The following is a 17597-nucleotide window of genomic DNA, read 5'->3' as shown; positions in this document are numbered from 1 at the left end:
TGACTTAGACCTACATTTCATACACTGACCTCCAGTAAAAATCAACAGGAAGTTGGCAAAAACCCCTTCAAAATAAAAGATTACTAAAAAATGTAATTTTTGCCTCTTTGAGCTGTAATTTGAGCCCCTTAAAATGCTTAAAAATTCACCAAACTCGACACACACATCAGGACTGGTGAAAATTGCGATCTAATAAAACAAACAAACCCCAAAACTCAAAATTGCGCTCTAGCGCCCCTTAGGAATAAAACTGACAAAACTGCTCTTGGGAAGAAAACACAGACAAAACTGCTTGTAACTTCTGGTAGGAATGTCGTAGATACATGAAACAAAAACCTCTATGTAGGTCTCACTTAGACCTACATTTCATTAATTGACATCCTGCAGCACAAATCAACAGGAAGTTGGCAATTACCCCTTCAAAACAAACATTTTGTAAAAACATGTCACCTTTTTTCAAACATTATCTCCTCTAAGCGCGTTTGTTGTGTCGGCTTCAAACTCGCACAGGAAAGAGATTGAACCCTTGTGATTAAAAGCTGCGCAAAGAGTTTTTTTAACTGCTCAGGTTTTGATTTTACAAGCCTTCAAAGAACTGCTGCGCTGCTGCCGTCTCAAGATGGCCGCTTAAAAGCAGGAAGCGCCAGCGTGACCACACAATGCAGAGAAGGTAGGTACTGTGCGGGTAAAGATATGTTGACTGGGTGAAAGAAGGAGGCACAAGTTTGGCTCCAGGATACAGAGAAGGTAGGTAATGTGCGGGTAAAGATATGTTGACTGGTTGAAAGAAGCAGGCACAAGTTTGACTCCAGGATAAAGAGAAGGTAGGTAATGTGCAGGTAAAGATATGTTGACTGGTTGAAAGAAGCAGGCACAAGTTTGACTCCAGGATACAGAGAAGGTAGGTAATGTGCGGGTAAAGATATGTTGACTGGGCGAAAGAAGGAGGCGCCAGTTTGACTCCAGGATACAGAGAAGGTAGGTAATGTGCAGGTAAAGATATGTTGACTGGTTGAAAGAAGCAGGCACAAGTTTGACTCCAGGATACAGAGAAGGTAGGTAATGTGCGGGTAAAGATATGTTGACTGGGCGAAAGAAGGAGGCACCAGTTTGACTCCAGGATACAGAGAAGGTAGGTAATGTGCAGGTAAAGATATGTTGACTGGGTGAAAGAAGCAGGCACAAGTTTGACTCCAGGATACAGAGAAGGTAGGTAATGTGTGGGTAAAGATATGTTGACTGGGCGAAAGAAGGAGGCACCAGTTTGACTCCAGGATACAGAGAAGGTAGGTAATGTGCAGGTAAAGATATGTTGTCTGGGTGATGGCAGGAAGCACCAGCGTGTATGGGTGACAGAAAGAAGCACCAGTGTGACCCCAGGATGCAGGGAAGGTAGGTAATGTGCAGGTAAAGACATGTTGAATGGGTAAAGGCAGGAAACACCAGCAAAAGTCAGTCCCGTCCATCGTTGCTTGCAGCTTTAATCTATATTTGTTTCTAACTAACAGTCGTCTAGTGTTGACAAAAACAAAGACACACATCTCCAACACTTGACCATCAAAAATGGATTGATTGAAACTTTTATTAGTAGATTGCACATTTCAGTACATATTCCGTACAACTGACCACTAAACGGTAACACCCGAATAAGTTTTTCAACTTGTTGAAGTCGGGGTCCACGTAAATCAATTCATGGCAGCTGAAGACCAACACAATGTCGGAAGAAAATGGCAAACTACGCTTCCAGATATAATTTGGTATTCTCTCCTTAGCCGCCCACAACGGGGTCATCCTTCAGCGGTCAGTAAATAGAAGAATTAGAGGCTGGTGTGAAAGGACAATGAAACCACGACACAAAGTCTGTTTGTGTGCTAGCGCTGCAAAATAGTCAATAATAATAAACGGGCAGATTGTGCTTTTCCCTCCGCGAAATTGTGCTGAAATGATCTCCTGACCTTTCCATACAGCGATGGACAGGAAATAACAAAAAGTGCGTAATGTAATCATGCGGACCAAATTTTGGTCTTGAATTGGATTCCATAGACTGCAATGGGACAGGTGGAAAGATGTCGATACGATGCAAAAGTATCCAAATGTTTTTTCAGCTATAACATTGTGTACGGCGACATGGAACTATGTCGGTAAGAAAAAGGATCAACTTATTTTTTTGAGCCATGTGAGCATTATTGGCGTGTACAAAACCCAAAAGCAGTGAAGTTGTCACGTTGTGAAAATGGTAAATAAAAACAAAATACATCCATCCATCCATCTTCTTCCGCTTACTGTATTTCCTTGAATTGCCGCCGGGGGGCTAATTATTTTAAAACCTCTTCTCACTCCGGCACTTACCAAAGGCATGCAGTAAAAGTAAGCATGCGCTAATTATTTTAAAACCTCTTCTCACTCCGGCACTTACCAAAGGCATGGAGTAAAAGTAAGCATGCGCTAATTATTTTAAAACCTCTTCTCACTCCGGCACTTACCAAAGGCATGCAGTAAAAGTAAGCATGCGCTAATTATTTTAAAACCTCTTCTCACTCCGGCACTTACCAAAGGCATGCAGTAAAAGTAAGCATGCGCTAATTATTTTAAAACCTCTTCTCACTCCGGCACTTACCAAAGGCATGCAGTAAAAATATGAGTGTGATGTAAAGATACCATCAGGAAAAGCACATTTAATAAAAAAAAGAAAACTTGCCAGCTCCTTCTGATCAAAAGCATCGATAACTTGTTTATAGAAGTCTTCCTTATCTTTCTTCAGTTTTAAAAGTCTCTCTGTCTCGATGGAGATCTTCCTTTATTACCTCCTGCTTCGATTGAAATTCCAGTTCAGAAAACTGTTTTATTTTAGATATGTAATCCTCCATGTTGAAAGTGCAAGCAAGAAGAAAAAATAAACGATCGCCGCTCACTCTTGCTGCTTGTTGTCACTTCTTCTGCGGCCGAGTAGTCGCAAGAAGGATCACTAGCGCCCTCTACCACCAGGAGGCGGGAGTCATTTAATGACTCATATTTGACACACGCAGCTACGGCATATTAATAAAACATAGCTGCTTACTGTTCTTTTTAGCATATTCAATAGCTTGGACCTCAAATCCTACTGAATAGCTCTTAATCTTAAATGATGAATGGGTTGTACTTGTATAGCGCTTTTCTACCTTCAAGGTACTCAAAGCGCTTTGACACTACTTCCACATTTACCCATTCACACACACATTCACACACTGATGGAGGGAGCTGCCATGCAAGGCGCCAACCAGCACCCATCAGGAGCAAGGGTGAAGTGTCTTGCTCAGGACACAACGGATGTGACGAGGTTGGTACTAGGTGGGAATTGAACCAGGGACCCTCGGGTTGCGCACGGTCACTCTCCCACTCCGCCACGCCGTCCCTTCTTCCCTTTATGCGATTTCAAATTATTGAAATCAGCCTCCTTCATGTTGAAAATGATGACAGGTGAAGTGTCACTCGTGACGTGACGAGTTTGACCCGGTGGAAATTCTAGACATGCGCTAATAAAAATTATATTTTGCTAAAAGAGTTTGACCCGGCGTTAATCCTGAGCCGGCGGTAATGCTTAGCATGCGCTAATTATTTTGCGAATCGAGTTTGACCCGGCAATAATTCTAGGCAGGCGCATACTATGTACTCGGCGGCAATTCAAGGAAATACGGTATTCGGTTTTTATTTACCATTTAAACAACGTGACAACTTCACTGCTTTTGGCTTTAGTAGAAGGGAAAAGGGGAAGATGAGCTGGATTGGCCTCTCTCTCTCCTTCCACAAAAATGGTGAGAGAAGGTGTTACAACACGGTCTAAATTGGCAGCACTCGCAGACTGTGGCAGCATTTCAGCGTTGAACCAAACGGACATGCTGATATATATTTTTTTTTTGACAGCAGGTGAGCTTTGAGCCCTGCCATCCCAGAGGAAAAACATGTTCTTTTGGGGACATCATGCTGCTTCTGTTTTCCCATCAGCAGACTGCAGCCTCTCTCGGATTCAACCATTAAAAAAGAAAAAAAAGAAAAGAAAACCAAGACTGCTGCTGACGGATATAATTACAGGATATGAATAGCGAGGCTAATGATCTCAAAAATAAAACAGTGACGGATAAAATGAGAAAGAAGATCATGTCAGCTTCTGTTCACGGCAAGGAAAGAATATTCTTCCGTACTTTCTTTGGACGGTGAAAAGAATATTCATCACTCTAACAAGTGCGCTGATTTCAAAGGAAAGGCAATGTTACGTGACAAGCTGGCGTAGGCACAAAATCCTGGCGGACGCCGTCTTTCACGGCAAAGGTGAGACGTCTCAAGACTGACGTTGCCGTGGAAATCATGGCTGACGCGCGTACGTATGTTTCTGCACAGGCTCTGTACGTACGTACGTATGTTTCTACACAAACTGTGTACGTATGTACGTTTCTATACAGGCAGTGGACGTACGTACGTACGTTTCTACACAGACTGTGTATGTACGTACGTTTCTGAACAGGTTGTGTACGTACGTATGTACGTTTCTACACAGGCTGTGTATTTACGTAGGTTTCTATACAGGCTTTGTTTGTGTGTACGTACGTTTCTACACAGGCTGTGTACATACGTACATTTCTAAACAGGCTATGTACGTACGTTTCTACATAAGCCGTGTACGTACGTACATACGTTTCTACACAGGCTGTGTATGTACGTACATTTCTAAACAGGCTGTGTACGTACGTACGTACGTATCCACACAGGCTTTGTTTGTATGTACGTACGTTGCTACACAGGCTGTGTACATACGTACCTTTCTACACAGGCTGTGTACGTACGTACGTTTCTACACAGGCAGTGGACGTACGTACGTTTCTACACAGGCCGTGTACGTACGTAGGCTTCTACACAGACTGTCCACATACGTACTTTTCTAAACAGGCTGTGTATGTACGTACGTATCTACACAGGCTTTGTTTGTATGTACGTACGTTTCTACACAGGCTGTGTATGTACGTCCGTTTCTACACAGGCCGTGTACGTACGTACGTATCTACACAGGCTGTATACATAAGTTTCTACACAGGTTTTGTGTGTACGTACGCTTCTACACAGGCTGTGTACATACGTACTTTTCTAAACAGGCTGTGTACGTACGTACGTACGTATCTACACAGGCTTTGTTTGTATGTACGTACGTTTCTACACAGGCTTTGTTTGTATGTACGTACGTTTCTATACAGGCTGTGTAGATACGTACTTTTCTACACAGGCTGTGTATGTACGTACGTTTCTACACAGGCTGTGTATGTACGTACGTTTCTACACAGGCAGTGGACGTACGTACGTTTCTACACAGGCCGTGTACGTACGTACGCTTCTACACAGGCCGTGTACGTACGTACGCTTCTACACAGGCTGTCCACATACATACTTTTCTAAACAGGCTGTGTATGTACGTACGTATCTACACAGGCTTTGTTTGTATGTACGTACGTTTCTACACAGGCTGTGTATGTACGTCCGTTTCTACACGGGCCGTGTACGTAAGCACGTACGTATCTACACAGGCTGTATACATACGTTTCTACACAGGTTTTGTGTGTACGTACGTTTCTACACAGGCTGTGTATGTACGTCCGTTTCTACAGAGGCCGTGTACGTACGTACATACGTACGTACGTATCTACACAGGCTGTATACATAAGTTTCTACACAGGTTTTGTATGTACGTACGTTTCTACACAAGCTTTGTTTGTATGTACGTACGTTTCTACACAGGCTGTGTAGATACGTACTTTTCTACACAGGCTGTGTATGTACGTACGTTTCTACACAGGCAGTGGACGTACGCACGTTTCTACACAGGCCGTGTACGTACATACGTATCTACACAGGCTGTATACATACGTTTCTACACAGGTTTTGTGTGTACGTACGTATCTACACAGGCTGTATACATACGTTTCTACACAGGTTTTGTATGTACGTACGTTTCTACAAAGGCTGTGTACATAAGTACATTTCTAAACAGGCTGTGTACGTACGTTTCTACATAGGCCGTGTACGTACATACGTATCTACACAGGCTGTATACGTACGTTTCTACACAGACTGTGTATGTACGTAAGTTTCTACACAGGCAGTGTACGTACCTACATTTCTACACAGGCTGTGTATGTACGTACGTTTCTACACAGGCCGTGTACATACGTACTTTTCTAAACAGGCTGTGTATGTACGTACGTACGTATCTACACAGGCTTTGTTTGTATGTATATACGTTTCTACACAGGCTGTGTACATACGTACCTTTCTACACAGGCTTTGTTTGTATGTACGTACGTTTCTACACAGGCTGTGTAGATACGTACTTTTCTACACAGGCTGTGTATGTACGTACGTTTCTACACAGGCAGTGGACGTACGTACGTTTCTACACAGGCCGTGTACGTACATACGTATCTACACAGGCTGTATACATACGTTTCTACACAGGTTTTGTGTGTACGTACGTATCTACACAGGCTGTATACATACGTTTCTACACAGGTTTTGTGTACGTACGTACGTACGTACGTACGTATCCACACAAGCTTTGTTTGTATGTACGTACGTTTCTACACAGGCTTTGTTTGTATGTACGTACGTTTCTACACAGGCTGTGTACATACGTACTTTTCTACACAGGCTGTGTATGTACGTACGTTTCTACACAGGCTGTGTATGTACGTACGTTTCTACACAGGCTGTGTATGTACGTACGTTTCTACACAGGCAGTGGACGTACGTACGTTTCTACACAGGCCATGTACGTACGTACGCTTCTACACAGGCTGTCCACATACATACTTTTCTAAACAGGCTGTGTATGTACGTACGTATCTACACAGGCTTTGTTTGTATGTACGTACGTTTCTACACAGGCTGTGTATGTACGTCCGTTTCTACACAGGCCGTGTACGTAAGTACGTACGTATCTACACAGGCTGTATACATAAGTTTCTACACAGGTTTTGTGTGTACGTACGTTTCTACACAGGCTGTGTATGTACGTCCGTTTCTACACAGGCCGTGTACGTACGTACGTATCTACACAGGCTGTATACATAAGTTTCTACACAGGTTTTGTATGTACGTACGTTTCTACACAGGCTTTGTTTGTATGTACGTACGTTTCTACACAGGCTGTGTATGTACGTACGTTTCTACACAGGCAGTGGACGTACGTACGTTTCTACACAGGCCGTGTACGTACATACGTATCTACAAAGGCTGTGTACATACGTTTCTACACAGTTTTTGTGTGTACGTACGTATCTACACAGGCTGTATACATACGTTTCTACACAGGTTTTGTATGTACGTACGTTTCTACAAAGGCTGTGTACATAAGTACATTTCTAAACAGGCTGTGTACGTATGTACGTATCTACACAGGCTTTGTTTGTATGTATATACGTTTCTACACAGGCTGTGTACATACGTACCTTTCTACACAGGCTGTGTACGTACGCACTTTTCTACACAGGCTGTGTACATACCTACACTTTCTACACAGGCTGTGTAAACAGGCTTTGTATGTAGGTACGTTTCTACACAGGCTGTGTACATACGTAGATTTCTAAACAGGCTGTGTACGTACGTACGTATCTACACAGGCTGTATACGTACGTTTCTACACAGGTTTTGTGTGTACGTACGTTTCTACACAGGCTGTGTACGTATGTAAGTTTCTACACAGGCTTTGTTTGTATGTACGTACGTTTCTACACAGACTGTGTATGCCCCTATGTTTCTACCCAGGCTGTGTACGCACCTACACTTCGAGACAGGCTGTGTACGTACGTACGTACTTCTCTACACAGGCTGTGTACGTACGCACTTTTCTACACAGGCTGCGCACGCCCCTATGTTTCTACACAGGCTGTGTACGTACCTACGTTTCTACACAGGCTGTTTACGTACGTACGTTTCTACAGAGGCTGTGTACGTACGTACGTTTCTACACAGGCTGTGCACGCCCCTATGTTTCTACACAGGCTGTGTACGTACCTACGTTTCTACACAGGCTGTATATGTACGTACGTACGTTTCTACACAGACTGTGTATGTACGTATGTTTCTATACAGGCAGTGGACGTACGTACGTTTTTACACAGGCCGTGTACGTACATACGTACGTTACTACACAGGCTGTATACGTACGTTTCTACACATGCTGTGTACGTACCTTTCTACACAGGCTGTGTACGTATGTACGCACGTTACTACACAGGCTGTATACGTACGTTTCTACACAGGCTGTGTGTACGTACGTACGCACGTTACTACAAAGGCTGTGTACATACGTTTCTACACAGGTTTTGTGTGTACGTACGTATCTACACAGGCTGTATACATACGTTTCTACACAGGTTTTGTATGTACGTACGTTTCTACAAAGGCTGTGTACATAAGTACATTTCTAAACAGGCTGTGTACGTACGTACGTATCTACACAGGCTTTGTTTGTATGTATATACGTTTCTACACAGGCTGTGTACATACGTACCTTTCTACACAGGCTGTGTACGTACGCACTTTTCTACACAGGCTGTGTACATACCTACACTTTCTACACAGGCTGTGTAAACAGGCTTTGTATGTAGGTACGTTTCTACACAGGCTGTGTACATACGTAGATTTCTAAACAGGCTGTGTACGTACGTACGTATCTACACAGGCTGTATACGTACGTTTCTACACAGGTTTTGTGTGTACGTACGTTTCTACACAGGCTGTGTACGTATGTAAGTTTCTACACAGGCTTTGTTTGTATGTACGTACGTTTCTACACAGACTGTGTATGCCCCTATGTTTCTACCCAGGCTGTGTACGCACCTACACTTCGAGACAGGCTGTGTACGTACGTACGTACTTCTCTACACAGGCTGTGTACGTACGCACTTTTCTACACAGGCTGCGCACGCCCCTATGTTTCTACACAGGCTGTGTACGTACCTACGTTTCTACACAGGCTGTTTACGTACGTACGTTTCTACAGAGGCTGTGTACGTACGTACGTTTCTACACAGGCTGTGCACGCCCCTATGTTTCTACACAGGCTGTGTACGTACCTACGTTTCTACACAGGCTGTATATGTACGTACGTACGTTTCTACACAGACTGTGTATGTACGTATGTTTCTATACAGGCAGTGGACGTACGTACGTTTTTACACAGGCCGTGTACGTACATACGTACGTTATTACACAGGCTGTATACGTACGTTTCTACACATGCTGTGTACGTACGTTTCTACACAGGCTGTGTACGTACGTACGCACGTTACTACACAGGCTGTATACGTACGTTTCTACACAGGCTGTGTACATATGCACGTATCTACACAGACTGTGTATGTACGTACATTTCTACACAGGCTGTGTACATAAGTACGTTTCTAAACAGGCTGTGTACGTACGTAAGTACGTACGTTTTCACACAGGCTGTGTACATACGTACGTTTATACACCCACATCTGTGGTCCTCTCCAAGGTTTCTCATAGTCACAAACATTGACATTCCACTGTATTGTGAGTTTTTCCTTGCTTTGATGTGGGATCTGAACAGAGGATGTCGTCGTGGCTTGTGCAACCCTTTGAGACACTTGTGATTTAGGGCTATATATACAAATAACTATTGATTGAAGTAATGAATAATAATTAATAAAACGATGTATACAAGTCATGAAAGAATACACATAATCATTTACCATTTAAAAGTGACGTTCAGTAAATGTTACCTTGAAAAAAAATGTCTTATATTATACTTTGTTCACTGCAGAACGTTTGTGATGAGGTTGTCAAGGTTTGTTGGTGACGAACCCCAAGATGCAGAGAAGGAGGCAGGCATCGAGTAAGAAAACACGATTTAATAAAACACTAAGACAAAACTGAACAAAAGGGTACAAACATAAAGTGCGCACGCTGGCGGATAACAAACTCGGCTATGAACAAAACAAACTGGAAGCTACAAACAGCTACCGAATATAGCTTACCGCTACGCTGCAAAGACACGACCAGTAGGAGCAACAAGTAGAAATGACATTGACACGACAGGAGCGACAATAATCCAGCACCGACTGGAGGAGAAAACAGGTCTTAAATAGTGTCTGGCTGATTGACACCAGGTGTGGCCAGGTGCCAATCAGCCAGAGCTGAGGGGACACAGCACTCAGGGAGACAAACAGGAAACAGAACCAAAATAAGAGTGCTGACAGGAACTAAAGACAAAATGCAGAGGAAAAACTAAGACATAGACCAAAACTGTCAGGGACAAGCCTGACAGAGGCTATAACATTGACAGGGAAAACCCTTAAAACCAGGTTCGGACCGTAGTGTGGGTTTTCTGTACTGTTACACCTCTAGTAAACACAGTTATAATACGAACACAATGTTAGCATGTATTTCCTGTACTGTTACACCTCTAGTAAGCACAGTTATAATATGAACACAATGACAGTTAGCACATACATCCAACATTGCGGAAAGTGACCAGATATTGCAGTAGTAAACAGTAGGGTTGCAACTGTACTCGCGATAATCCTATTTGCATATTTAGAAGAAAAAGCATTGGAGTGTAGAAGCTATGGTTTTGTCTCGACATACTGGAACTGTCAGGACTTGGACTATGACTTGGATTGTTTTTCCGACGCAAAGGAAAATTGGCACGAGCGAGACGTGAATGTGAGTACATATTTATTTATTACTAACACTAACAAACTACGACAACAGGCAAAAACCACGCACAATGGCGGTACAAAACTAGACTATGAATACAGACAAAGCACAAAGGCAGAACTAAGACAAACCAAAAACTTACGTGGAATGGACAGATTTTTTAAACAGCATGAATTGACACGAATCGAGTTGAGGTATATGAAAAGGCGCCAGGCTGACCACCAGGCAACTACAGGTTTAAATAATGAACATGATAAGTGCAAACAGGTGTGAGACATGAAGACAGGGTGAAAACTAATGAGTTGGCATGGTAGCAAAGGAAACCAGGAAGTGCAGGAACTAAGTGTCCAAAAAATAAAACCAAACATGACAAAAACAAAACATGATCCCATGGGTGTGACGGGAACAGGTTTTTCAACTCATGAGACGTTAAAAAAGTAGAGAATTTACCTGATTTTGGCCTCAGTTTTGCTGGCCGCCGGCTTGTACTGGTCAGTGGTCTGTTGGTAAGCGTCGAGGTTCTGCAGGGGAAAGACCATACGGCTGTCATTTATCAGCACACCTTTTCTTGTCCCAATCCTGTCCAAGTTTGAATGACCGCGTATACATGTTTTGATATTATTACAACAATTATATTTAAGGAATGATAACAGAAGCGTTAACCATTCTCGGAAATGTCACATTCCCATAAATGATGGACCTTTAAATTCTTAGAAAAGCTGAATGCCGGTGACCAGCTGATAGGCCACGATGCTTGATTTCATGCGAGTGGCATTTAAACAGCAATTACTGAAAAGAATGAGGGGGAGGTCATTTCTCTGTGCTAGTAATCAGTGGTCTGGTTCTAGTGCACTGAGGTCATACATGCTGACAAGAGGATGCTATAACAAAGTCTAGTAATCAGTGGTTTGGTTCTAGTGCACTGTGGTCATACATTCTGACAAGAGGATGCTATAACAAAGTCTAGTAATCAGTGGTTTGGGTCTAGTGCACTGTGGTCATACATTCTGACAAAGGGGTGGTATAACAACATCTAGTAATGAGTGGTCTGGTTCTAGTGCACTGTGGTCATACATGCTGACAAGAGGATGCTAAAACAAAGTCTAGGAATCAGGGGTTTGGGTCTAGTGCACTGTGGTCATACATTCTGACAAAGGGGTGGTATAACTAAGTCTAGTAATCAGTGTTTTAGTTCTAGTGCACTTTGGTCATACATGCTGACAAGAGGATGCTATAACAAAGTCTAGTAATCAGTGGTTTGGTTCTAGTGCACTGTGGTCATACATGCTGACAAGAGGATGCTATAACAAAATCTAGTAATCAGTGGTTTGGTTCTAGTGCACTGAGGTGATACATGTTGACCAGAGGATGCTATAACAAAGTCTAGTAATCAGTGGTTTGGTTCTAGTGCACTGTCGTCATATATTCTGACAAAGGGATGCTATAACTAAGTCTTGTAATCAGTGGTTTGGTTCTAGTGCACTGTGGTCATACATTCTGACAAGATGATGCTATAACAAAGTCTTGTAATCAGTGGTTTGGTTCTAGTGCACTGAGGTGATACATGTTGACAAGAGGATGCTATAACAAAGTCTAGTAATCAGTGGTTTGGTTCTAGTGCACTGAGGTCATACATGCTGACAAGAGGATGCTATAACAAAGTCTAGTAATCAGTGGTTTGGTTCTAGTGCACTGTCGTCATATATTCTGACAAAGGGATGCTATAACTAAGTCTTGTAATCAGTGGTTTGGTTCTAGTGCACTGTGGTCATACATTCTGACAAGATGATGCTATAACAAAGTCTTGTAATCAGTGGTTTGGTTCTAGTGCACTGAGGTGATACATGTTGACAAGAGGATGCTATAACAAAGTCTAGTAATCAGTGGTTTGGTTCTAGTGCACTGTGGTCATACATGCTGACAAGAGGATGCTATAACAAAATCTAGTAATCAGTGGTTTGGTTCTAGTGCACTGAGGTGATACATGTTGACAAGAGGATGCTATAACAAAGTCTAGTAATCAGTGGTTTGGTTCTAGTGCACTGTCGTCATATATTCTGACAAAGGGATGCTATAACTAAGTCTTGTAATCAGTGGTTTGGTTCTAGTGCACTGTGGTCATACATTCTGACAAGATGATGCTATAACAAAGTCTAGTAATCAGTGGTTTGGTTCTAGTGCACTGAGGTCATACATGCTGACAAGAGGATGCTATAACAACGTCTAGTAATCAGTGGTTTGGTTCTAGTGCACTGGTTCAAACTTATTTTAGCTGAGGTGGCCACATGAAGGAAAATCTATTCCCAAGTGGACTGGAATGGTAAATTAATGGCAGGATAACTTAAAAATAAAGACAACTTTAGATATTGGTCCATGTTTAAAAACAGACAAAGCACATTCTGAAAATGTACAAATCATAAAAGTTTTTGAACACTCATATGTTGCGATTAATTGTATTATATCTTTATTTAATTATTTCTGAATAAACAATGTGAATAATGTTCATCAGTTAAATAGGTGGACTCCCATTGGTGGTATTTTTTAATCCATCAGAAGATGAAATGAATAATTATATCAAAATTACGTATCAGGAAGTTATTACTGTAATTTAACTATTTTCCTCAGATGAAGTGCTAACATGTGGTTTATTATGTACATATCTAAAAAAACTTGTGATGTGGACTAACACAAGAAGTTAGAAAATGATAGATATAATTTATGTATGTGAACCCAGTCATACAGTAAATAAAACACATTTATTTGGGTAAAAATGTCAAGAGATCAAAATAGCAACAACATCTTTGACAATTTGTTTCATTCCAAAAGTTTAACTCATTGTTATACTTAGTAAAGGCAGATAAAAGCTGATCTAAATTTTTTTAGAATAATTATGCATAAGTTTTTACACAACTCTTATGTTTAAAGGCCATTGCTATAGTTATTATCAATTGTGCTAAATGTATAAGTTATCAAATAACTCTTACGCTTAAAGGCCGTTGCTATAGTTTTTATCAATTACACTGAAGTTGTACTTTTCTATCCGTGAAAGGCACAAAACTTACAATCTTCCATTGCGAGTTGTCTCGTATCTATCACGACTGGTGGGCATAGTGATGCCGAATTTGTCCCTTCGTGGATGCGTCGACATGAACACAGCAAGGGTAAGTTTAAATGATTCATTAAGCTTAACAAAAGCAGGCTATGAAAAAAAATACTGGAGCTAACAGACAAAACAGACCAAGGACGCTAGCATAAAAGCTAGGAATAGAAAACATAAAAACTAAGACTGGCACAAAGGCACACAAAAAGGAAAAACAATACATCAGCGTGAGAGCTGGAATAAAACAAAGGCTAAGCGTGAAAAGCTAGCGAGGATATACATACGTGTAAGAACTAGTCGTGAACCCAGGCAGAACTGACAAAAGGGCCAGGCTTATATAAGGCAGTAATCAAAATAGAAACAGGTGTGCGTCGAAAACGAGGAGCAGGTGAACTAATAAGCTACCATGGTGACAAAGCAAACAGGAAATAAGAAGTCAGACGGAGATATATACAAACATGGAAACAAAACAACAAACTGTGAAGATCCGAGCAGCGGATCGCAACAGTATCAGCAGTTTGTTTCCAGACCCTGCCTGCTGACAGCCAAAGACGGACAGGACATCGAGTACCTCAACGTAGATAAAACAGAGACAGGGCGAAATCACGAGTGTCAGCACATTTCCATTCTGAATAAACATGAGTTGTGTCTACTGGAGCTGCTTGGATGACCCCTCAGTGATGTTAACTATAAATAGAGGATCACGTGGGACTGTACCTTAGAGCGTAGGGTGAAACTGTAACGGAGTGTACATCCCAATACGTCTCTCCTCATGAGCAAAATTCAACCCTGTCTCTGCTTGACTCCTTGCTTCTTGTCTCGTTTAATAGATAGTTTCGTGTTTGAACCTGACACATTTGACAGCCCTGATTCAAACAGTTACAAGTTCCATGTTTCTCTAGCAAGGAAATGACTGAGTATATATTCTACCACAAAGGATCTTGTACAACATTTCGGGGACTGCCGTTTTTCCTTGAATTGCCGCCGGGTATATAGTATGCGCCTGCCTAGAATTACTGTCGGGTCAAACTCGTTTCGCAAAATAATTAGCGCATGCTTAGCATTACCAAAGGCTCAGGATTAACACCGGGTCGAACTCGTTTTGGCAAAATACTATTTTTACTAGCGCATGTCTACAATTTCCGCTGGGTCAAACTCGTTTGGCAAAATAATTAGCATATGCCTAGAATTTCCACTGGGTCAAACTCGTCACGTCACGAGTGACACTTCACCTGTCATCATTTTCAAAATGGAGGAGGCTGATATCAATCATTTGACATCGCATAAAGGGAAGAAGATTAAGAGCTATTCAGTAGGATTTAAGGTCCAAGCTATTGAATATGCTAAAAAGAACAGTAAGCAGCTATGTTTTATTAATATACCGTAGCTGCGTGTGTCAAATATGAGTCATTAAATGACTCCCGCCTCCTGGTGGTAGAGGGCGCTAGTGATCCTTCTTGTGACTACTCGGCTGCAGAAGAAGTGACAACAAGCAGCGATCGTTTATTTTTTCCACTCGCTAGCACTTTTAACATGGAGGATGACATATCTAAAATAAAACAGTTTTCTAAACTGGACTTTCAATCGAAGCAGGAGGTAATAAAGGAAGATCTCCATCGAGACAGAGAGACTTTTAAAACTGAAGAAAGATAAGGAAGACTTCTATAAACAAGTTTTCGATGCTTTTGATCAGAAGGAGCTGCGCATTGACTTCATTTATAAGTAAAGGTAAGACCATAATAACGTTTTTTTTTTTTATTAAATGTGCTTTTCATGATGGTATCCTTATATCACACTCAAATTTATAAGCGCAGGCCTAAATTTACCGCATGCCTTTGGTAAGTGCTGGAGTGAGAAGAGGTTTTATGCGCATGGACTTCATTACTAAGTAAAGGTAAGACCATAATAACGTTTTTTTTAATTAAATGTGCTTTTCATGATGGTATCCTTACATCACACTCAAATTTGTAAGCGCAGGCCTAAATTTACCGCATGCCTTTGGTAAACGCCGGAGTGAGAAGAAGTTTTGAATTATTTAGCGCCCGGCGGCAATTTAAAGAAATACGGCAGTCATATTAATAAGCTGTCACAGTGCAACAAACTAAAATACAGTTTGTCAAAAATGCTCCAAACAACATGAGTGCTGGTGTCTACAAGTCATTAAATATCATTTAATATAATATCGTCACAGTCTCAGTGCAGTGGTGCTGAATGGACTTATGATTCTCTACACTCCAATAGACGTGGAGAAAAATGATTGAAGTGAGCAGGGAAAGAGATGGGATCAAGACAATTCTTCCTAGTCATCTCTTTATTCCACACTGATCCTCATCTGAATGTTGTGATATGTGTAACAATGTTGTGAGGTGGTGCTGATGTAAGTAACAATGTTGTGAGGTGGTGTTGATGTGTGTAACAATGTTGTGAGGTGGTGTTGATGTGTGTAACAATGTTGTGAGGTGGTGTTGATGTGTGTAACAATGTTGTGAGTTGGTGTTGATGTGTGTAACAATGTTGTGAGGTGGTGTTGCTGAGAGGTCAAGTCATAGGTGAGGGCTGGGGACAAGGAAACAAATGAGCTGAAAACACCGAACTGTGGCTCATTTACACGACCCCTAGAAATGCTCAAAACTTAAATACGTTGCCTTAATGGTGGCCCAAACCAAAATCCAAAACCATGGACTTGCAAAGCATCCATCTTCCTCAAATTGGAATATTGCGAGACAAACGTTTATGAAAATTATGGCTGACGCAAAAAAACATGCTTTAACGCTGTAGTCTCCAACCTTTCCAGCCCAAGACCCCTGGTCTTAGCCAAAAATCACAACAAGATCAATTCCTGTGCCACCTATGTTTTTATATACATAAACACACACACACACACGTATATATATATATATATATATATATATATATATATATATATATATATATATATACACACATATATATATATATATATATATATATATATATATATATACACACATATATATATATATATATATATACATATACATACACATACACACACATATATATGTACATATATATACATATACACACAAATATATACATAAATAAATATACATATAAATACATATACATACATACACACATACATATTTACAGATATATATACACATATATACACATACTGTATATACACAAATACATACATAAAAATATAAATGTATATACACACACACATATATATATATATATGTGTATATATATATATATTTATATATATATATATGTATATATATATGTATATATATACAGTATATGTACATACACATGCTTTTATATATACATATGCATGCATGTATATACACACACAAATACATGCCTATATAATGACACATATATATATATTTATATACAGTACACATGCATATATACATTTATATACACACGTATTTGTATATATTCATGTACATGTCTGTATATCTATATTAATGTATATCTATATATTTGCATGTATTTGTATGTATATATGCATTTATAAATATATATATATATATACATGAACGTAGATGTATATATTCACGCATATATATATGTATATATAAACATATATACGCATATATATTGACACATATACATACACATATATATATATACATGCACGAATATATATATATGCATGTATATGTATGTATATCTATATACGTATATATATGCATTTATATGTATATATGTATATACATATATATACATGCGTATACATACACCAACTTACACATATATATATATATATATATATATATATATATATATATATACACAT

At 40.4% G+C, this 17597-nt stretch overlaps 1 protein-coding gene across 1 annotated transcript in view; it reads right to left on the bottom strand.

Moving 5' to 3' along the window:
- LOC133535432 (MICOS complex subunit mic25a-like) overlaps positions 1-17597 on the bottom strand; it is a 116436-nt gene that overhangs the window by 39843 nt on the left and 58996 nt on the right. The window contains exon 6 of the mRNA XM_061875265.1: positions 11155-11225. Within this exon, the coding sequence (XP_061731249.1) occupies positions 11155-11225 (71 nt within the window). The remainder of the gene's footprint in view (positions 1-11154; positions 11226-17597) is intronic.

Source organism: Nerophis ophidion, linkage group LG16 (assembly GCF_033978795.1).
Source record: "Nerophis ophidion isolate RoL-2023_Sa linkage group LG16, RoL_Noph_v1.0, whole genome shotgun sequence".
NCBI lineage: Eukaryota > Metazoa > Chordata > Actinopteri > Syngnathiformes > Syngnathidae > Nerophis > Nerophis ophidion.
Note: the sequence above shows the minus strand (reverse complement) of the source record. Positions and strands in the feature narration are given on the sequence as shown.